At 37.1% G+C, this 24196-nt stretch overlaps 1 protein-coding gene across 8 annotated transcripts in view; it reads right to left on the bottom strand.

Annotated features, from left to right (window-relative positions):
* Positions 1-4566: 4566 nt before the first annotated feature.
* Positions 4567-24196, bottom strand: part of KIF12 (kinesin family member 12) — a 521732-nt gene continuing 502102 nt past the window's right edge. For 7 of the 8 annotated variants that reach the window (XM_044054389.1, XM_044054390.1, XM_044054384.1 and 4 more), the window contains one exon: positions 4567-5074. In XM_044054389.1, coding sequence (XP_043910324.1) covers positions 4911-5074 — 164 coding nt within the window. In that variant the 3' untranslated portion in view covers positions 4567-4910. The remainder of the gene's footprint in view (positions 5075-24196) is intronic. The other variant, XM_044054391.1, reaches the window with a different exon arrangement.

Below are 24196 nucleotides of genomic sequence, written 5' to 3'. Positions count from 1 at the left end.
CTACTGATTGATTTCAGTGACAAAAATATGAGTTTCAGACTTCCTCCTTCAGAAATACATGCTAACAAAATTTGACCTGTTACTCTAGTAACTTTCTTCTAAGTTTATAAGAGCAATATTTAAAATCTGCCCCTATATTTAGCCGTTGCTGTCCACTCCCATTAAACAGTCCGATGAGTATGTAAGAAGACAGTATATTAATAATTATTAATTGTCCATTCATTGTGTCAGACAGTCTGACACTCACAGACACTCTTGCTCCTTCATATTTGCCCTGTACAAAAGTTGTCCTTTATCCAGGCAGATCCCAGGTACAAAACAAATCAGGTTCAACTGTTTGAGTTTCAGATGAGCAGTTATCATCACATCCCTCTCCAGCCATTCACTGACTGTGTCACCAAATAATTAAAGAAAATAGAATAAAGCCTTTCTAAATTATTTTTTTATCAATTACTAGAGCTTCCACAGCAAGCAGTTAACCAAACACCAAAACAAATAAGTAAATCACTTGCTGTGGGGGCATCAAAGATAAAACCCTGTAACTACCTTCTCTGTACCACCCCCTTCACCTGTGTAGTCAATCAGAAGACTTGGGGGTGGTGACAGAGGTTCATGCTATATGTAAAATATAGAGATGAGCCAACACTCATGCAAGATGGCATGAAAAGGATGGAAAGGAGCAGGAGGTATGCTGGAGTGTCTCTGGCATTAGTGTAGGACATTTTTTTGCCATTTCTCCTGTTTCCCTTAAAGGGAAATAAAAAATAAAAATAAAGATATTTGTAAAAAATATTTTCTTTATTTATTTAATGTGAATTGCACGCCCTACAAGACAGCACTCAGGGTAACTGCTGCTTTTACCCTGCCCTTTCTACACTACTGACAGCTAATTATTGTGGAATCTTTCTACGATAAACAGAGATGAGTCATACTGAAACACCACATAAACAAACTGGTATGTACTCTCATTTTTTATCACTGAAACTGTAGAAAATTAAAGCAAGAATGAAATACTTCAAGTAGCTTTTTATCTATCTACCCATCTATTTTAAATAAAAACTGTCAGTCACAGATAAATGAGCAGAGCTACAGGATTTGCATGTGAACTTTAACAAATAAGCAAGAGTGTCATTGGGATGGTCTGGAAATTTCCTAAGAGCTACATTTTTGAATACTTAATAAAACCATATCATTTACGTAACTTGCTCTGATGAATATTTAAGTGTACGATTAAAGAATTTTGCAGCATCTCACCTATAAAAATAAGACAATGAGAATGAATACTTGATGCTATTTTTAGAGATTGTCAAAGAAGGTAGTGACTTACAGTAGTCACTGCAACTAAACACAGAAAATAATACCTAATTTATTAGATCAAGCATGGGTCATGTAATGTGGCACAAATTGTAAGGTAGGAAGAGTATGAATATTTTGAAAAACAAAATCAAGCCAGTATGGCAGTCTGTGCCATGGTCATTTTGGAAAATAAAATAAAATGTAATAAAAAGGATTTAGAGTGATTCAGATGCATCGGCATAGCACATAATATTGAATTATGATGAAAATAAATTTGTTTCAATTCCTGTGGTTTTTTCTTTAAGTAGACATTTCTAACCAAAATTCCACTTTAAAGCACAGCAAAGAAATATTTCTCTCTAGAAACTTTAAAATGTGAAACAAACTTGACCACACAGGCTTTTGATGTGTGTTTTGAATCCATTTTCCCAGGCTGTTTTTCACCTTTGTGATAGATTGATAGGTGTGCTTTTAGGAACTAGCTTTATAACCACTTTGATCTGGGGCAGGGGGAAATAAGTTCTGAGACATCAGACTTTAAAAGAACAAATTTGTTTGCATTTAACTCAAAATAATATTACACTTGCATATTTAGAAAGTAATACAAGTACACATTTGTATGAAACCTATTTCAATCTCTTGTGCTCAGCAATCTCTTCCCATATTGTTGATTACCAGATATCAATGCAACAACCTTCTTAGCCCCTTACTGTCTTCATATGGCACTGTTAGAGGTAGACTGAAAGCTTCTCTTTCCCCCGATTGTCCTTAGGAGGACTCCACCTCTCTGATAACTCTCCTATTATTATCTTTACTACAAACCTCAGTCTCTGATGATTCAGCTCTGACTCTCCACAGCTATTGTATGTTCTTCCTTCCAGACAACACAGACCACTAAGAGCTTTAAAAGGATTGTGCTCTACAGGACTTACATATTATTCATTTATGGTGGTGCATCTAGTATGATAAACTATCAGCTCACCTACTCACAAATTAGTTAGCTCAGTAATCACAGTTTTTAAAGTAGTCATTTTTCCCTTCCATTTCCAGTCCCTGTCTGTGCCCTCCTTATTGTTAAGTTATCTACATCAGCCATTCTGAAACTCACAAATAGGTTTTTATAATGGTGCCATAAAGAAGTTGTCATGGCAGCGGTGACCAGATCTGGCACTCTTCTCTCTCTAGAGCCAGACTCTGTCACAGATGATGTGTTTTAATCTGTCCTACAGACTTTGCTATGTCAAAGTTGGCAGATTGCTCTTTTCCTATATCTGCAGAAAATATGTGCTCAGTAACATAGAGAATATTTATTTCTTTATTCATTTATTTATTTGTATTTTTACCAGGAAACTCCTACTGAGCAAGGCTCCTTTTTACCAGAGACACAGGGAGAAAAGCATAGAAGTTTTACAATTAAACAGTTTTTACCAGACATTGCAGTCAAACAGAGTTATACAATCAAGCCTTGGGAAAATACAGTTATAAGTCTCAGTACAAACTTAAAAACATGTATGTATATATATTTATATATACAAACTACAAAATGCTACACCATAATTATTGATTCAGCAAAATGTTGGAACAGTGCTCAAAGAGGTACTTGAAATGAGGAATGAGGTGGAAAGGATGTATATAGCAGACATGTGGTGATGGAAAGGGAAAAGATAAGATATTGGAAAGAGATTTGTTAAATTCTTTGATGAATATAAAATATGAAGAGTGATAGCAGTAGAAGGAAAGACTGGGTGTGCTGCAGTAAGATAAAATTAGTGAATATTAACAGAGCAGGCAGAGAGATAGGAGAGTGTGATTATGCTGTTTGCAGCATTTGTCTTCCATTCTCCTGTCAATATCAACCTGTGGGTACACACTCAGCCTGGCCACTGGATTATCCATATAAAATCCTGTTGCTGTAAATCAGTTTACTCCAGATCTCTTGCATAGTATGTGAAGCTGTTTAGAAATGGTTGACTATTTAGTATCTTACAATTATGTTTCCTATAAGACTTTAGAATAGCCGTATCTCACTGATCTACATGTTTGAACTTGCTCCCAAAAGGATCTGAACTGCATTTTATATCTGGCCATTTGATGATTGAGCCCAAAAGTGCAAAATTGCATTTAAAGTAAAAAAAAACTATTGAAAGCTGCTATGGTCATTCTTCTGGTCCTATAGTTAGGGATATATAAAACAGTCTGCATGCATAACATGTGTGTGTGTGTGTGTGTGTGTGTGTGTGTGTGTGTGTGTGTGTGTGTGTGTGTGTGTGTGTGTGTGTGTGCGCGCGCGTGTGTGTGCATGTATATGGGTCTGTGTGCCTGTGTGTTCCTCAATATGTATGTCTTGAGTTTCTGTGATGTCTATGTGTTGGTCTAAAGGCATGGCTTCATAGTTATGGTACACCAGACTACATTATTCTCAAAAGTGTGTGGATTCACAACTGTCCCCTCAACAAGGGCATATTCAAAAGATCCATTCAGGAAACTACATAATATGGATGCTGGCAAAATCAAGTTGCAGGTGTTGTATTTGTTAACAATACTGCCAAGCTATTGGACAAGTCTTTTAAAATTTTCACTAAAACTCCTCCTCATTTGACAGTAATGCTGCAAGTCATGTCTATTATAAGCAGAGAATGTTGTTATCTGCAACTGAAACCTCAAAATAAATTCAGCCATTTGGTACTGGTTATATAATGGGTAATAATGTACATATAACAGCAGATGCCTTATTTACCTTAGAAATAGTAGTCATCCTAATCCTTATCTTTGCCACAAAATTACCAGGATAGTTTCTGGGCCACTGGTGTAAGATGCCTGGGGAAATTCAAAAACTTTAGGACATATAGTGCTGAGGCAAACTGCATACAAGCACAGTATCACACAAGGTATGCTCAAACAAAGTAGAAAGTGTCCTCTACAGCCACAGATCAACTCAGTTTCTTTTTTTTTAACTGAGTACACAGTAGGAACAGTATTCCTCATTTTGAAACAGTTATATTACGCTGTCTATGTGTTAGGTTAGATTAATTAAGTTTGTTTTTTATTTAATTTCAGCCTGAATGAATAAAACACTGGGAAGAGAGATATATGCCACATTTGTGTTAAGCAGACAGCTTTGATCATGGATGTTAATTTAAGAGTACAGAATCCTTTTTTTTCTGATGCAGGTCTGCTAACAATTTTGTGTGGGCTACCTTATTCCACAGACGTTGTTTAACTACAGGCATTTCTATGTTGATATAGGAGGGTAATAACAACAAATCTACAAACAATTTCACTAGATTTTTATTTTAACAAGGACGTAACAACAAAGAAAGTTATGTTGGCAACCCATGATAATGTCCTGGTCTAATACAGTCGCTTGAATATTTCTATGCAGTTAAGGATTTATCTTATTCCTTTAAAAACTGTTATAACACATTTTGTTATTGCCATGTGAAGCTATCCATACAACTTTCACTTCTGAAGTGGAATATAAGAAACTGGGGCTCTTAACAGAGAACTTGACAGTCATATTGACACAGGAGGACAGGTTATAGAGCAGTGAAATGTAAACATTCACATCTGTCAGAAAATACAGTATGCAATTTTCACAACAAAAGAAGAGCTGGTCAGACTTTTTGCTTTGCTGCTTTGGACAACCAGTGCTCTTGTTGACTATGGTAGCCGCCACCACGAGGATTCTGGGAAGTTTTATTACCATTGCTGCAGTATTTCATCTGATGATCTAAGGAATGAAGCTCTTCGATAACCTGACCAAAAGACAGATTATGCTCTAAAAGGAAACAAGACATAAATAAATGCAGCCATAAATTTATTGAGAATAACAAATTAAAGTATATATTTTTTTACTAACACTCTCATAACTTTTTTCAAAGCCATCTCTCAGTAGTAACATATTATTTGGTCTATACCACTCCATGACCATGTTAAGCATACATCTGACTCTATTCCTTAATGATTACTGCACTCTAATCTGCATGGTTAAACACATAGATCTCTTTATCTTAATAAACATGGTTTTATGCACATCCTTTAGTTCTCCTTAAGTAGTAAAAGTGTATATAACTCACCATGTTGCCCATACATTAAGAAGGGCATAATATAAGTAAATACCTATTTCAGTATTACAGTATGTTTTACAGCTTCAGCATCTAATCTGATCAGTAAGCCATTTATGTGCTTGGGAAAACAAAGGTTCTGCAGATGTATTCTGACTCCTCATACTTCAGTTTAGTATGAAGTAGACTACAGAAATAACTAGCAAAACTAAGAAAAAGTGTTTGCTCATAGAATGGCAAGCCACATAAATAGGGGCTGTGCCAAAGTGAGATAGCACAACCCTATAAATTTGGAACCTTCTACTCTATTTTCTAAACATCAAAAAATGCTCAGCAGGGGGCGTGGCCAAGCTACCAGTCTGATAGCAGCAGAAATCCATAGCTCTGCTTAGATTTTAATATCCTGACAGGAAATATACTTTAATTTTTAGAAAATCTAACTAAAAGTATACTAAAAGTTAGATTAACATATACTCTTTATTATTTTCTAAAAATTAATACATAGTCAAGAGAATTTTTTTAATTATGTCTGTCAAGAAGTTTTCTACTGGAGATCTCAAGATGAGCAACTCGAAGAACCCACACCAGGAGAGTGCAGTGAAGGAAGAACTACATCTTATAATAACAAACATCCAAGAACTGTCACTAAAAATGGACAAATTCAAAAACAAAATGGATATTATCAAACAAGAATGCAGTAAACATCTGGAACTTCTAAATGGAATAGTAAAAAAAACTATCTGAACAGATTCTTGCCTTAGAGGAAACAGTAACTGACCTAGATACTAGAGTGACAGAAAATAAACATCAAAATCAATTTCTTCTGAAGCAAAACACCAGGCTGATTGAGAAACTGAAAGACCTTGAAAGGAGATCAAGGCGGAATAACATCTATGGAATTCCTGAGAAAGGATAGGGTGCTAACATGATTCAATTCCTCAATAAGTGGTTTCCATCAGCAGTAAACATGCCTGAATCCCTCTTTTTTTGGGGAATTGAGAGGGCTCATCATTCCCTGGCAAATCCAGCTTCATCTCTGAGTTCATCTAACCACAGGTCTATAATAGTTAGATTTCTTTCCTCGCAAGACAAGGACTTAGTGCTGAAATCAGCTTGGACTAATTCCTCTATCAAGATGGGTGAAAAAGTTATTCGTTTTGACAATGACTATACCTCCACAGTCATATCCAGAAGAAAGGAATGTGTTCCTCTAATAAGTCCTTGAAAAAAGCCAATATTAAAGCTCAAATTCTTTTTCCTGCAAGAATAAAAATCACCTTGCCAGAAGGAGTGAAGATCTTTGATTCCCTACAAGAAGCAGTAGAATTTATCCAAAAGAAGAAAATACTGTCGGACATAAAATAAGTGGAATGGTCATCCCAGAGTTTGAAGAGACAGGCAACAAAAAATGGATGGTCTGTGAAAGAAGGAGCAAACAAAACTAAGAAACTAAAGGACAAATGAATATTTTTTTTCTAATTTTAAATGCTTTGTTTTATGAATCATAATATATTTGATTCTGGAAAGCCTCTCTGCTGTAAGGTAATGTGAATCATTTTTATTATTAACTTTCTCTTTTCCTTTCTATATCTACTTCTAATTACATATAGTTCTAAGTATTTAAATAACATTCTCTCTCTTTCTCTCGCTCTCTTCTTTCTTCCTATTCTTTTTGTTACCAATGTTCCTTTTCTATCATTTCCTCATTATAAGTACTGTACATACTTTTCCCTTTTAAATAACTACAAATGATGTATGTCTTCTAATTCTTCAGTAATAGTATAATTTGACTTAATACCAAAGTGCATTTTTTCTAGTGGGTCAGTGGTGGGGTAACAAGGTGTTTCTGATTAGTGTTCCTAACTAGATGTTTTAGACTCTTTGTTTAGATACATTTAAACATTACTACAGTGCATTAATGGTGTTTTATACATAGCTAAATATAAGTTATATATATATATATATATATATATACACACACACACACACACACACACACACACACACACACACACACACACATACACACACAACACACACACACACATATATATATATATATATATATATATATATATATATATATACACACACATATATATGTCTATATATATATATATATATATATATATATATATACTAGGTTCTCTTTTTTTAACTGGTGGGTAAATTATTGAAATGTTATGGTGTGATTTCTGATTTGAGGCAGCTGTTGTTGCTTCTGGATGGCTTTTTTAATGTAGGAAGGTTAATTTTTTCATGATGTTAAAGTTTTGCGAGGGAACTGGTGGTCTGTATCACTATTCTCATTGTGGAGATTCATGACATGCACTGACAAGTCAGCTTGAGCATTTTTTTTTTTTTTGCTTTCTATAAACTCTAAAAGCTTCAAGATCTGAATTTCCTGCCGAAAATGCTTTTTTCTTCACTAGAGATACCTTCTGTTGTGCATGAGCCTATTTAGATACTTTTTAACAGGTTTATGAAGCTGCAGTTTGAGGAAACAGTGATGACATAATTTGACCTTTTGTACTTGTTAAATGGTTGTAATTATTTTCTCTTGAAATTCTGTTATCCTTCACTAGATACTTTAAATGGTAAATACTTAGTTCTGATAAAAGTGTTTAACTACTTTGAAAATGCCTATGTACTCATAGGCACATACATTCTGCAGATTTAATGACACTTTTAGTAACTAAATGACATCAAGTGAACTAACAGCTGCATTAGAAAACTCATTATGTATATTAACATCAGACTTATGTTATATAACTAAACCTTTAGTAAATAAACAGAGGGTTGTGAGGCCCCTTTCTCTCTCTCTCCCCTTCCTGATGAAGGACGTCAACATAGATAGTTTTAATACACATGAGTAATATGTATATAATTGCAAAATATAATAGTTATGTTGTAATAAGGGTTATATATATATTTAACAGATCCTTACATGAAAAATGTTAGATAGATGACTGATAAAATGGTTAAATCATCTGATGTTTCTTGAAAAGTCTTGGAAATATCGACAATCTTCTTAACCTTCAGCTTCTAACGTTTATACATACTTTGATCTGATGTGTATTTCTGGCATATCTACATATTAGAGGTGTTATTATGATATGTGACATATTCATACAACTTCAGATATATCAGGCACTCATTCTAATGTATATTTCATGGATTCAGATTTCTTTAGTTGCTTTCATAATGCTTTTCTTTTTTGTTTTTATACCATATTCTAAGCAGAGATGGATAACTTGTGTCTTTTGGTATTGGAGACGTTGTGGATGGATGGTTTAGTTAAGTTTTTAACTAAACCAGAAACTTTATGTTTCGTGTATGTGTTTGAAAATAGTTTTAGGTTTTTGAAATTAGTGCTTAATACACATTATGCATCCATGATAAGTAAGTTTTCAGTAGACCAAGTCAACACAGAAGAAAGGTCTTTCAGTTAGTAATGACATACACATTATAGTCAATGGAAGTTATATTCGAAAACAAACTGATAAAATACAAAAATTGAGGCAAAATGATAAACCACACACACAAAATTTAATGTTAGTGCTTTTCTACACCAATATATAATGCACTTCTTCAGACATTATTTCCCAAAATGCAAAGGCTTAAAAAGCATCATTGTCTTACCAATTAATTACATAAATTACTTAATCACAAGAGAATTCATTGTTACTTAAAGGAACATACCAAAATCTCTCTTAAAATTTTAATTTGTAATGCAGAAATATACTTCTACTAAAATAATGATATCTAAATGATTAAAAAGATCATGCACATACTAATATTAATAATAATAATAAACATAATTTAAAATACTTTGTTTAAATTATATATATGTTGAAAGCTTTAGATAGGTGATGTTTGATTTAGTAATGAATCAAGTTCCAGCATGTAGATGTATAGGAATATATATAATTTAAACAAAGTATTTTAAATTATGTTTATTATTATTATTATTATTATTATTATTATTATTATTATTATTATTATCATCATCTAAAGTTTGACTCAGATTTTTGGAATTACTATGTAAAGATTAATGGAGAACAAATATCTGATGAATCCAAAAACAGTGAAAGTAAATGTTGGAAATGTGATGAATTACTAGAGGCCAACGGGGTTCACATGTTCATTGAATGTAGAAATGTTGTTCTATACTGGAAAGACCTCAGATATTTTGTAAATGCTTTATGGTCTGATAACTGTCATAATTCTAACTCACTAATCCTATTCAATGTTCCTATGCCTAATATAATACCTAAATCTCAGATTCAGTTACTCTGGTCAATTCTTGCAATTGCCAGAAAAGTTATTACGTTGAACTGGAAAAGTAAACAAGATTTGATGTTTAAAGATTTTATTAATTTAGCAAAAGTTGTTTGTAAAAAAAGAACTGCAAACCATTTGTTATAGAACTCATAACATTAGTCATAAAAAATAGCATGGCAAAAATTGGGAAAACTTTTGAACAAATACTGATAACTTCTCATGGATAAAATGATTGTTTATCATGGAGGAATGTAAATATTGTAAATAGTTTATTGTTTTATTGTATTTGTTATATGTACATTTGCATATGTTTATAATGAAAACAAAATAAAAATGTTTTTGAAAGAAAAAATGCTCAGCATCAGTTAAGGGTGGGTCATTTTTGGGGCAACAAAAACTTCATCTCTTGGTCTAAGAACATGTTCTCTAACATGAAAATAATACTTGTGTAATAGAAACATTTGTCCATCTTCCATAGTAGATCATTTATTTAAAAGAGTATCTTAAAGTGATGCATTGTTAAAATCTGGTCTTATGATATATGAATTTTAATGACAGCAATCATTTATGGAATGCCTGCTGTTAATGCTGTACATTATATATATTATAGCATTTAGGTTTAGCATGTGCTGCAGTGACCTTATGGTATGCATGAGTTGTTCTTTCTAATATAATACAAGCTTTCCATTTAGGCTCACTGATGCAACTGCAGATTCTAATCTGAACAGCCATAAATATGCTGTATGATCTCACAGTAGGGCAGGTCAAATTTTCAGTTACAGGGTAATAATATCCATTTGATTTTAGAGGAATAGCTGGGAGGGACATATTTATGAAGTAATAGACATCTGAACAATATATATGCTGATTCTTACTTTTGAAATGGAATTGACTCTCAGTTACAGACTTGGCTTATAGTGATAACCAGGTCCATGAGGGTCATTTTTTTACCTTCTTGGTATAAAGAATTGATGAACGTAGGTGTTACTTCAGCTGCAGAATTCTGCTTTATACCTGAAAGATGTCTGTCTAGAAAAGTAACAGCTCATTAGTCATCCAAATTAGAAGGCAGATGCAGATAAATGGTGGCCATTGTGACAGTAAAGAGGGAAAAATGAGGGGATTAGCCTGGTATCCAGCTATATACAGGATCTGTTAATCTTGACAATTATTTTCCTCATTAAATTAAAAAGAAATGAATTGTTTGATTTTTGAACATCTTAGATGTCACTGTTTTATGGTGAAAATATAACAGCTGTATAGCTTTACATAACACCAGGCCATATTCAACTGCTCTTCTTACTATCCTTACCACAAAACTTTCTATTCTACCATCATAGACTCAAAACTTTAACAACTAACTGGGTACTTAAATCTAAACTAGAATGGCCATCAAGAAACCCAGCTCCTTACAACATCAGAATATGAACTTTGCTAACTTACCAGCACAGACACTAGACCAAAAGACACAAACAATTACATATTGTTGGTTTATAAAAAACAGGTCAAAATGGTAGAAAAACATACAATTCCGTAATATCTGTCTTTTTGAACACTCCCATAGTTCTCTTTCATCATCATGCAAAGTATAAAATACCAATTACTTCCTATAACATAACAGCCTTTCCATCTTCCATAGGTTAAACTCTTCAAACAAGAACAAACTATAACAGACAGTTTCAAACTCTTAAAAGGGAATAATATAAATACTACAGCAAACATCAACAAACATGCTGTAATCTAAAAGAAAATCTAAACACTGAAACTAAGAGAAGAAAATGAATCTGATGAAATACCAAAGCAAATATTAATTCATTTTTTCAATGCTTGCTTTTGTCTATTCAGGACTGCTAGTGAGTCAGATATTTTCACATAACTCAAAGAAAAAACAATCCTGGACAAGATGCCATTCCATATCAGGGTGAATATATACATGCATTCATGCACAACATACACACCTATGTGCAAGTTGGGGGAAATCAACATTGCACCTTATAAAATGTCACTGGTATGTGGAAATAACATTGAAGCAGCAGAAAAAAAAACATGTAGATACAGCAAGGACATGCAAACTCTACACAGAAAGGAATCCCAGGTGATACAAAGAATTGATGGACTTGAGTATTGCTTCAGCTGGAAAGCTTTTATTTTTACTTCAAAGGAATCCATTTTGTGGTGTGACCTTACTAGACAGACCACAATCCACAACAGTGGTCATTAACCTAGTGCTCTCCCATATTATTGAGGACCAGATCCAGTATGTTTGCACCCTTGGAATGTTCAGGAACTATTCTAAGGCTAACTTCCTACTGTTAAGTGATAACCTGGCAAATGTCAAGCCCCTATAAACCCTAAGAACACTGCTTCCTATATGGAACTGTTCACCAAAATCCTATATACACATGCTAATACTGCAGAGAAGCAGCTGTGCCCATCAGGAAGAAGTACAGTGCTATCTCAAAAAACAAGCTACCCTGGTGGAATCACACCCTCAGTAGGTTGTATGACAGAAGGAAGAAACGCATGACAAAAATTAGGAGGTGTAGCACCCAGCAGGATAAAATCACTCTCAAACTAAATAAACAACTTAACAGGACAAATAAAGTCTACCAAAGGCAAATTTGAAAGATGGCCTCCCAGGCCAAGGACAGCCACAAAGCATTATTTAGCTATTGTCCACAACCTCAAAGGCAATACACAATTATGTACAGAGCTCATTGTTAATGGAGCCACCTATACTGAGTCAGAAGATATAGCAAACCTACTGGCAGAAAAAATCAGCTCTGACTTTACCTGTCTCTCTCCCACTCAACTTCCCCTCAAGAAATACCATTAAATATAACACCCCCTACTATCACTAGGGAACAGGTCCTCAATGCTCTCTCTAAGGCCAATAATACTGCATCAATTGACTCAGACAATATCCGAGGATGCCTCCTAAATAGCATGAAACATTCCCTCTGGAATCACTATTTAACTGTAGCCTCCAAACAGGCTTTGTGCCTCATGAATGGAGAATAGCAGTCATCCCTCTACACAAAGTGGGGCCATCTACAGACCCTGGAAACTACAGAACCATAAGTCTTACTAGTCTCACATGCAAAGCCATGGAAAGAATTGTCAAGGAAATGATTAGTAATGGCATAGGAAACCTCCAGACAGTGGAGCCAACCCAATTTGGTTTTTGTCAAGGGAAGATCATGCCGACTCAAGCTGGTAGACTTCTTTAAGAAGGTCACCAATGCAATGGATGAGGGCAAACAGGTTCTAACTGCCTACCTTTACCTGGCCAAGGCATTTTACACAACACCTCAGTTGGGTATCGTTGATAAACTCAAGAGGTTAGGTATAAACCCTTATGTCACCCAGTGGATAGCCAGCTAGCTCACAGACAGGACACAGGAAATTAGAACTGGGAAGTCTACCTCTACAAAGAGGCCAGTCACAAACAGGGTCCCTTAGGGATTTGTCTTGGGACCACTCCTTTTTGGCATTTACTTCTCTGAAGTTGAGACCAATGTCAAGGGCCTCTGCCTGACCAAATTTGAAGATGATTGCAAATTAAGAGCAGTCATAGCATCATCCACTGACACCAATGTTCTCCAGGAAGGGCTAACACAAACAAATAACTTGTGTCAGAGCCACAGACTAAAACTAAATACCAATAAATGCATAATAATATCCTGCTGGAAGTCATCCACAAAGGTAACCATCATACTGACAACATATCCCTAAGAGTTGACCCAGTAGTCAGCCTTTAACCATCGTGTATCTCCAGTAGTGAGGAAATCATTCTATGTTGTGCAACTTATAAACAAAAGTATGGCATCTAGGTCCAAGGAAGTCATTGTTCCACTATAGCAGCATTCATCAGACTTATCGTTGAGTTTGATGCCCCCTTTGGTATGTACTTAGCCAGGCACATCCAACAATCAGAATGTCCACAGAGGTTCCTCACTAAAAGAATACAGTACATAAGTAACATGTCCTATGTGTACCACCTCAAAGCCCTATCCCTGTATTCTGTCTCCTACATGCTGTTGAGGGGATATCTATGCCTGGCATGCAAGGTATTGTTGAACCCCACCCTGATGGACCTCCTGCATATTCACAAAACAAACAGCACCAGAACTGCCCATTCTAAAGACTTAAACATTGCCTTTGATATAAACAGGACCTGCTGGAGAGACACTTATGAATCCCAGAAACTACCCTATCTATGTGAAGCAGAGTTCTTCCCTAATCCAATTCAAATGTAACTTGGACAACTGGATGGGGAACAGAAAATGCATCCCTGGTTTGGCAAATATGTCTCTAATGGACAGAGGAAACCTATAAATGGTTTATCTCCCAGGCTCCTGCTTACACTTATCAAGGGTCCCAGAACTTCTCAGAGACTTGGGATGCATGGCTAGCCTTAAAAAGACCCCTGTGGTCATTAACCCAGCACACCTATTAAATGATGAACCATGACTCAAGCAAAAGACAATATGGCATCTATAAAGTGTGCAGAGAATAATAATTAATGCAGTATACAAAGAATGCAGAATACAGTAAATACATTATATGAATATGCAGAACAGTACCTGCATAGTCCAGAGTGTTCCTATGCAATTTATAGTTCGCATTGAGTACATACATACAATATATGCAGAGAATATAGAATATGGTAAGATTATGGTGTGGATATGCAGGGTATAGTTAATTCATATTCCTTTATACATAAGGGCAAAGTCTCAATCTTTGAAATTGTAAACCAAATTCCAAAATGTATCCCTTTTTTCTCCAGGTGTAGCCTTCACACATCCTATATAGTACGTTTTATGGTCAATAAACCCTTTTCATTGCCAAAAATATCCTCCTGAAATTTGAAATGACAAGCTTAAGCAAAGAAAAGAGAATCCAGTCTTGTATTCTGAAACATTAATTATTTTTTCAGTGCTTGGTTTATTAAGCTCTAACTTAATAAAACGAAAACAACCTCTTGCATAAACAATAATTTCAAAAAAGTGTATATTGCCGTATGCATGTCATATGATTAGCTACATTAGCTAGACCAATTTTTTTTTTTTGCATTACAGTGAATTTGCATTTTTGACCAAAGGGAGATGCACACATACAAACTATTACACAGGAAGGGATACATAGTGTAAGGGAGAGGACATGTAACTAGGAAAAAATGACAAGAAGTTTTATACCAAGCTAATACCATTAAGGTACTGGAGAAATAAGAACAGAGCTAAGAAAATACATCAACAGCAACATTTTAAAATGTCATAAAACTTGAAAGCATTTGTTAGCAACCGTATAATTTAACTTAAAGAAACCTGACAGGCCAAAAATAAATTAGGAAGAATTTAACAATTAAACAGCATAAGAAATGTTTGAGAAGCAGAGAAAGTAGCCATTAGTTTTGAACTATTTATACTCATATATAGCCACCAGATGTTGGGTACAAATTTCAGGGGGCAGCTGATTATAGCAGGTTGGAGAGATTTTTGAGAGGGCTTTCTCAACAAGTGGGATGACAAATGAAGGCCACAACATAATGAGTAACCTTTGGTCTTGTAATCTTAATGAGTTAGGCAGGTACTTGGTTTTAAATCTATTGGCCAGTAGGGTGAAGTATACACAAGTAATTTGAAAGTTAAGGAGAAAAGCTGACAGAAATTTAGATGATTCTGCTAAGAAAGTCACAATGATGCTTCCTGCAATCACCTAGCAGGATGAAATGGCAAATCCTATTAATGGTTGGTTGAAGCAGATTAGTATTGTGAGAGAAAAGGAAGGACACTTCCAGTAGGACAAACTTTAATCTGGGAATTTGAACACTGATTCACAAAGCTTTCTGGTTCTTTGATGTGAGCAGACAGGACATTTTATAAGTCAGTTTAAGTTTATGCCTGTTAGTTCTCATTTTACATGATGTTTAAAAGACAGAGTTGAGTCAAACCACACACTAAGGTACTTTTTATGAGAGACCCAATGGACAAGGCTGTTAAGTGAGTCCAGGATCATGATGGAAGCCAAACATCATTATGGCTGATTTCCAGGAGTTAATGGAGTGCTCAATTGTGTCAGCAAATAACCCAGTAAAGAGAAGTCCTTTCATGGTTCATTTTATACGGATGATATTCTGGTGTCAGAACTTAGCAATAGAAAATTGTAAATCATCTGCATACAGGGTTATGTGCATTTTCGGGAAGATTATCTTTTGTGTAGTTTCTTCCCATGTATCCTTAGCTGCCATGACAGAAGCATTTTTAATCCATGCTACTAAATACTTCATCTTATTGGGTTTATGCTAATGTGTGTCCATAATTTACAGTTATAGCCTTTATTTTATTTTTACTAATTTTATATCCCAAAAAGCTTCAAACTGTCTGAAAGTGTTCCACAACACTGAGATGGCCTTTTCTGGATTTATGCGGTACAAAATATCATCTGCAGACCATTCTGGTGGGAGGTTGGCATAATGGTTAAGGTGTTTACCTGACAGACCCAAGGTGCAGGGCTTGATTCTCACATGGAGCAATTGGCTAGGCTTAAAATGGTCCACAAGGGTAGTTAGCCTAGTACCAACCTATGAACCTATAATCAGTAGATCCCAGTACAGAGTCCTACAAAACATCAGAATTAAAGAACAGCAGGTCATAAGTAGTTAGCCCAGAGATGATACCAGAAGTTCTATCTAGCAAGTAACATCAGAACCAGGTCAGTGACCATCTGATTTGAAGGCTCTGTATATATCTATAAATATGGCCCTGGTTAGAGGTCCTTTGTGCTTATTGCTGCAGATAAGCTTTGCATTACTGTAGATGGGGTTGAGAATATGTGTGATACCATGCTGAATATCTCAGCAGTTCATATTTTAGTAAAAATGAATGACTAAGTGAAGATAATGCAGGGCTTACCTACAGCTTATATGATTTTATTATCACTGTAAAGCTTAAGTGATCACACTAGTAAGCCAGCTATGGGCAAACCTGCATTATCTACACACAGGAGTTGATTATTGCCATAACACAATGCCATTATTAAAAAAAAAAAATAATAAGTACTTACCTTTTTAAATAAGGGCACTGCATCTCAGAACACCGTCCTCCTGAAGTGTTACACTGCATTCTTCCACAGCAGGGGATTGGCTTAATAACACATGACGCATATGTGGGAAATGTACATGATGACACGTGTGCAGTGTATTAAGGTAAATGCAAGAATGTGTCTTTTTTAAGGAGTGAGCAGTAATCATGCATGTTATTGTTTAAACAAGGATGACTGTAAACCCTTGATGCCCCAGTGGCAACCTGGGAGTAGTTATAAAAAGTTTTTGATGCTTTCTCTACTGTACAATGGTAAGAATGGAAGACAAAGTAATGGTACTTTTGTTTCTTTTATCTGCTTAACAGAGCACAGAAGTTTTTGATTTATAGCTACAGCTACCAAACATTTTCTCATGAGTAATGTTGCATCTACAATGGGCACACTAATTGCTGTCACTAATCAGGGTGCACATTGTTGAATATTAATGCAAAACTATCTTACTAATTATTGCTATGATATACTAGTTCAGCATATACAATTGTCTGAAAGATTTTCAATAGGCATGACATTGGGCAGCAATAGATTAAATGTGGAGAGAGAAAATGAAAATGGTGCGTGCTTCAAGGGGGGGGGGGAGGCAGGACACCAACAGAAAGAAATAAGATGGAGAACATGTGTCAGGTATTTGGTAAAGCATGGTGTCTCCTTTTCTAGGAAGGAATGAGGAGGTGGGAAGTTATTTGAAACTGACTTCTTATTAAGTTTATTGATCAGATTGCAATCAGTACTCAAGGCTGTTTTTATAAGTGAAAGGTTGGAACAAAATGTAGAGGGGGGGTGATTAAACCCATTCTGAAAGAGAGAACCTAAGTTAGATGAAATCCTTACAGAGGATGCTGAATGAACTTTCACATTTGAGGAGGAAGGCTGTTCATTCCTAGAACAGGAAGTCAGTCAAATCTTTAACAGATGTCCACAGTACCACTGAGTGTTTGACCAGAAGTGATTGTTGCCTTCTAATAAAAGGTAAGTTTGGTTTCATTCACTGACACCTTACTGTACCTTTTAGGAGTTCTGAAATTTTGCTACAGGGTATTAGCCTGAGTATTATTTTTCAAAAGAGCACAACCATGATATCTTTCCTAGAGACAAGCTTTGAAACTAGAAGTAATCCAAAGGCACTTTCTGATTCTCAGGTGACTTATCATTTTGGGAAGCAGTTTGTCATGAATGGAGGTAAAGAAGTTCAGGAGGTTTGTCTAGACACGTTTAGGATCATTTTCATTGCAAAGGAGGGAACCGGTCTATGGCACTGAATTCTTTGACTATTAAAGCTTCTGCAATTTCAGTGATTGTACATCCTAAGATGAATGAAAGGGAGACTTAGGGCTTTAAAAAAGGCCAGTAGGAAATAACCATGCAATAGTTAGTGGCAGTTTGATAGAAGAAAGTATATCTTACACCCATGTGGGATGCTGGTGAAAATAACATCTATTGAGGTACAGCTGTAGTGTTGGGGGGGGGGGTAGGCCTGGAAGGCTCACTGACAAAATGTGTCACATTAAAGGAGGACATGAGCCTATTAGAGCTATTAGGACTCCAACTAAATTAGATCAACTATTGTGGTGATTACCCCAAGAAGATGACATTCATTTTATACTCATTAAGACCTAAATCTATTAACAAACAGAAACACCATCTTTGAGGTTGGTGTGATTGCCTAACGTAATTTGAATATGCTCTCATTTACAAGTACCATCACTGGTGGGAGTGGCCTTTTTCATAAGCTGTGTTTGAAGATTTATTTTCTTTTTCGGTAGTAACATAATACCACCATCTACCTTGGAACCTGGGCAGTTTCAAAAAAAGATAATGAAGTTGCAGTGAATTAAAAGGGACAGAGAAACATCACTTTTTTCATAAGTCTGTAACTGCAAGTTGAGCTGGATTTTTCTAAGAGAAGTCAAAATGAGAACAGTGGATTTTACTTATAATGATAAACTTTATTTTAACATCTTTGGAAATGGCACTAGAAAGAGACAATGTATGGAGACTGAGTTTGATGTATTCAGATCTAAAAAGCTTTATCCTCATGAAGAAGAAATATTTTTATAAGTTTAGCTTGAGGGTCCTCGATTACAAGCAATGATGCCCAGATCCAATGATGTGAAGGGAAGCAACAGGTTCCTAGTCTGATCTGGACTGGCCAATAAGATGGAAAGCACAACAATAGCATGGCTGGCCAAGAAGGTGTAGAATGCAATGGAAGTACTAGTGAGCAGGGATACATGAAGATTGTTAAGCATGGCCATATTGGGCAGCAGGAATAACTATAAATGGGAAAATTAATTCTCACAGGCAATAATGATATTAAGGCAATATTAGCAGTGTTAAGGAAATATGAGCAATAGCCGTATAAGAAAGAAGGCAATATGAGACAAGCTAGGCTGCAAAAGATCAATAGGCCTATAGGCAATTAGAATAGGAGAAAAAAAACAGGGAAAACGTAATGACACAACTTGTATTTAAAATAAGTGAGTGGGGAGGGTAAAAAAGAAACAGAGAGGCAGCGTTTTCAAGACCTGAGCCCCTGTTTCAAGCACAGGTAATAGACACACAATATAGAGATAGCACTTTCAAGCCCTGTTTTCCTGTTTCAAGCAGATGTCTGTTTTTAAAGAATGAGTTCACTAAAGCAGCAGACAGCAGGAGAGGTGTCTCCTTAGTAGCACTTTCAAGTGCAGAACTCCCAGTTTAAACACAAAACACTAAGGCAGTAGATACTGGATAAGTCTCTCCATGAGCACTATACCAACAAGAGGCAATGTTTAAGACCAGTTTCATCCCTCTGAATGCAACAAACCCAAAAGATGAGAAATATGAATCCACAAACTAATGAAAGAAACTTTCTTAGTAATGCACAGAGGACAACTCGGAGCCAGCAATAACGCATACAATTTTATTAACCAGAGTTAAGTGCTTTTGTTCCTAAAATTTACTGGAACTTCATCAGAACTAAAACATTAGGTCAAAACAAATATTTAAATATCATTCCTAAGGGTCACACAATAAAACAAAAGAACTAACAGAATCACACACTCTCATAATGCTTCAGGTTCACAACTGAATTAAGAGAAACAGTTGCATTAGCTGCATTTAATTTGATCTGACATATCAACTCACAAGCATCAAGATGTTCATAGGTTCATAGGTTCATACTAGGCTATCTGCCCTAGGGCATTTATAAGCCTAGCCAGAGTGTGTTTGGCTTTCGCCACCCATTTTAAATTAATTTTGCTATGCCCTTTTTCAAGGTTAGTATACTGTGCCTCTGTCTAACAGTGATACAGAAGTGATACCCAGGGTAAACCTATGATCTCCCATCCACTCATCAAGATTCCTCTTGAAGAGAGTCAATGAGGGACTCTGCCTAACCTGGACTGGGATTTTATTCCAGAGTGAAGGGAGCCTCTGGGTTATGAATCTGTCCCTCCAGCATGTCCTATTTATTTCAGTTCTGAGGTTCAAGTCTCTCGAGCTCGTAGCTCGATGGGATTTGGATTTTCTATGGTGCAGCATGTCCATTAATTCTGGGTTGGACATGGCTTTATACGTCAGGCACAGATTGCTTCTGAGCAGGCGGTATGCCACTGAGTAGAGCTGGAGTTTTTTAACCGGGCAGCATATGGCATCTGTTTGAGCCCTTTGATCCTCTTGGTGAAGTACTTTTGGGGTCTTTCCAGTTGCTGCAGGTGTCTGGTAAGGTACATCCCAAAAGGGGCATTGTACTCAATTATGGGCCTGATGAGGGATGAGTAAAGAGGCACGATGACCTCCCCTGATCTAGATGTGAATCCCTTCATGATTAGGTGGGCTATATAAAATGTTTTTCTAACCACTTTGGCCACTTGATTGTCAAATGAGAGATTGCTATCAACTTGGGTCCCCAGGTCCCTAATTACTTCTTCTGTACTTAATGGATTACCACCTATGTGGTAATTTGTGGGCACTTTGTTTTTGCCAAAGGGGATGACTATACACTTTTTTGGTGTTTAGCTTGAGGCCATGGCTCTGGCACCAGTTGTCTGTTTCTATGAGGCCCTTTTGGAGGATGCTTGTGTCGGCTGGAGAGTCTATTATGGCACCCAGTTTGCAGTCATCTGCGAACTTAGTCAGCCACAGTCCTTCCGTGTTGGCCTGTACCTCCGAGAAATATATACCGAACAAGAGAGGTCCCAGGACTGAGCCTTGTGGGACACCACTTGTAACTGGTTTGGAGTCTGACATGGCTCCAGCAATTCTAACCATGTGGGTTCTGTCCTTGAGCCAGTTTGCAACCCATCTAGTGACATAGGGGTTTATATTTAAGCTGGTGAGCTTATCTATAATGCCCAAGTGAGGTATTGTATCGAAGGCTTTTGCGAGGTCCAGGTAGGCTGTGTGGACCATCTTCCCCTCGTCAATGGCCTTGGTGACTATTTCAAAGAAATCGACCAGGTTTAAGAGGCAGGATCTGCCCTTAACAAAGCTGAACTGGGTAGGATCCAGTGTCTGTAGGTCCCCAATATCTTTATTTATGAGGTCCATGATGATCCTTTCCATAGCTTTGTAGACCAAGCTAGTCTGGCTTATAGGGCAATAGTTTCCAGGATCCATTGAGGCACCACCTTTGTGGAGAGGGACCACTGTTGCTGTACGCCACTCTTTGGGTACATATCCTGTAGTAAGGCTGAGATTAAACAGTAGTTTTAGGTTTGGGTTTAGCTCTTCTTGGAGTTCATGTAGGACGCAGCCTGGGACACCGTCTGGTCCCATTGATGCTGTGTTTTTTGCTTTGGAGAGGGCAGCTCTTACCTGAGCATCTGAGATGTCAGGGGGGCAGCACTCTGCTGGGATAGATATTTGCCCTTTTGGTGAACCTGTCAGCTAGGATGTTGGCAATGTCTGTGGGTTCGGTGTATTTTTTGTCATTTTGGACTAATTCTGAGCATATCTGGGAATTCCCACCCAGGTTCCTAACATAACTAAAGAAAGCCTTGTGATTATCCTTAGTGTCCTGTGCAATTTTTCTCTTGAAGCTGACCTTAGACGATTTTATGAGTGCCCGTAGTTTTTTGCTAATACTGAGCAGAGATGCCTTCCCTTTTTGGGATTTTGCTCTATCATGTAGTAGCTTCCTCCTTCGATTGTATAGTTTGTTTATAGCTGGGGTCCACCAGACAGGACGTCTGCCTTTGGAGGATTGGGTCTTGGTTTTATTTGGGATTGCATGATCCATGCATTCCTGAAGGTGTTCATAGAATGCATTTATAAAGGATTCTGCAGTCTGGGCTGTATTTTCCACAGGCCCAGGGGCTTTGAAGGATTCCACCTCGGTTTTGAGGAGTGTGAAATTTGCTTTAGAGAAGTTTTTCATTGTTGTTTTCTGGGCAGGGGGTGGGGTCGGCATGTGAATATCCAGTGAGATTAGTTTATGGTCTGATCTTACCAGTGAGGGATACACTTGTGGTCTGGAGCATAGAGTCCCCATGTTGGTGATGATCAGGTCCAGTATGTTTTCCCCTCTTGTGGGAGTGGTAACAAGTTGTTCCATAGCATTTGAGTTTATAAATTCTAGGAACCTTTGGGCTAGGGTGTTGGAGCTAGAGTAATGCTCCCAGTCTATGTTTGGGTAGTTGAAGTCACCCAATATAATGGTGTTTGGAGAGACCTTCATATTTTCCAGTGTTCTCAGGAAGGCCAAGTGGGGTTCCTGGGTTTGGGAGGGTGGTCTGTAGCAGGCTATAAACTGGAAGGCAGTTTTACCCACTGTTAGTTGCACATGGATAGTCTCTGATGCTTCGTGCTATGCCACCAACCTGGAGGTGTGGGTATCTTATGAATATTGATGCTCCCCCTCCTTTTGTGGTTCGGTCCAAGTTTTGGGGCCGAAAAGCATGGTATGAGGTATAACCTGGTAGTGCTGGGGTACTCTCGGAAGCCTTGAACCAGGTTTCTGTTACTGCACAGATATCGATGTTCTCCATGCTAAGGAGAGTTTCGAGTGCATGCATCTTGAGGTTTAGACTTCTGGCATTGAGTAGCATTACTCTTAGTTTCTTATCCCATGTGATATCTATGGAGGTTTGTTTGTCTTTTGAGCCTTGCCTAAAAAAGGCACTATGGGGGTAGCAAGAGCCTTTGCCAATATCCAAAAGCCAAGGGGTGACAGGTGCAAGCCGTCCCTAGCGAAGCATCGTGGCTTGTCGAGCATGTCATCCCAGGCTGACAGGTATTGGATCCCCTTTGAATGACATCAATACTTAAGCCAATTGTTGAAATTGATCATCTTGTCTTCATATTGTGGCATCATTCTTGGTGAGGGTAAGATGCTACTCAAGGTCAGGGTCATACCGGCCTGGGCTACATGCTCAGAGAACTCCTCAATGTCTCTTTTCATGTAGTCCAGGGAGGTACATCTCAGGTCATTCACACCAGCATGGACAATGACTGAGTCATATTTGTACTTGCCTTGGAGTGACCTGAGTGCTTATGTTATGTGGCGGATCCTAGCGCCCGACAGGCAGCTCACTGTGACCTTTTCCTTTTTCAGCCTGGTGAGTGGGACGCAGTGTGCCTGATGACAGAGTCACCTATTACAAGTGTATCAGGTGTGTTGTTTAGCCTTAAGGGCTGTGACTGTTCAGCACACTAGCTTTGTGAGCTATGTGTTGCACGTGTTTTGTTTTGGGGTAGCGGTTGCTTGTGTATCTGCTTTGGAGGTCTCTGATGTTTAGGCAGATTTTTATTTAGAGCCTCCGAGTATGTTTTTGTGTGTTTATGTGTTTGGTTTGCTGTCATGGTAGGTCTATGTGAGACTGGAATTGTAGTGAGTGTGGTTTCCTTCTCCTCCTGACTAGTTATGCCAGTACTGAGTTGAGAGAGCTTAGCCTTCAGTTTGGCTATATGGTTGCATCTCTCACATGTGTTGGAATTTGTTGGGAGGAGGAGAGGGTTGTCTGTGTACATGAGGCAGTTGTAACATTGCCTCAAGATTCCCAGATTCACCAGCTGGACCAGAGAGGAGATTGACAACTGACCTTTGGACATGCTAGAATAGTATTGGGAATGCCTTTATAATTGAAAAAAAGGCCAATGGGGAACAAGGTACTCAAGGGGAGTTTGTAAGGGTGTAGTGCTTTTAATTTTTTAGTGCTGACTTATATAATTGCTTTAGTGAGCAAGTGCCAGGTAACTCAAATGCAATGTGTTACAGGTAACTTAAATGCAAAAATGACAAACACTTTCAAGTGAAACAAGGAAATAAGTACAGTAAGCAATGCAGATATCACTAGGGATCCACAGAAGTGCTGAAAAGCCATGTTTTAGGTGGAATTAGCGTTTCAGGGAAATAACAAGCAAACAAACAACAAGCATACAAACAAAGCTAGATTCAGCAGGCTGGATCTAGTCTATGCTACAGCAAACAAGGTGTACCAATTTCAGTAAGAAACAGTTCAAATATGCAG

This window comes from Protopterus annectens, chromosome 13.part0, assembly GCF_019279795.1.
Source record: "Protopterus annectens isolate FY-2018-M chromosome 13.part0, PAN1.0, whole genome shotgun sequence".
Taxonomy (NCBI): Eukaryota; Metazoa; Chordata; order Ceratodontiformes; family Protopteridae; genus Protopterus; species Protopterus annectens.
Note: the sequence above shows the minus strand (reverse complement) of the source record. Positions and strands in the feature narration are given on the sequence as shown.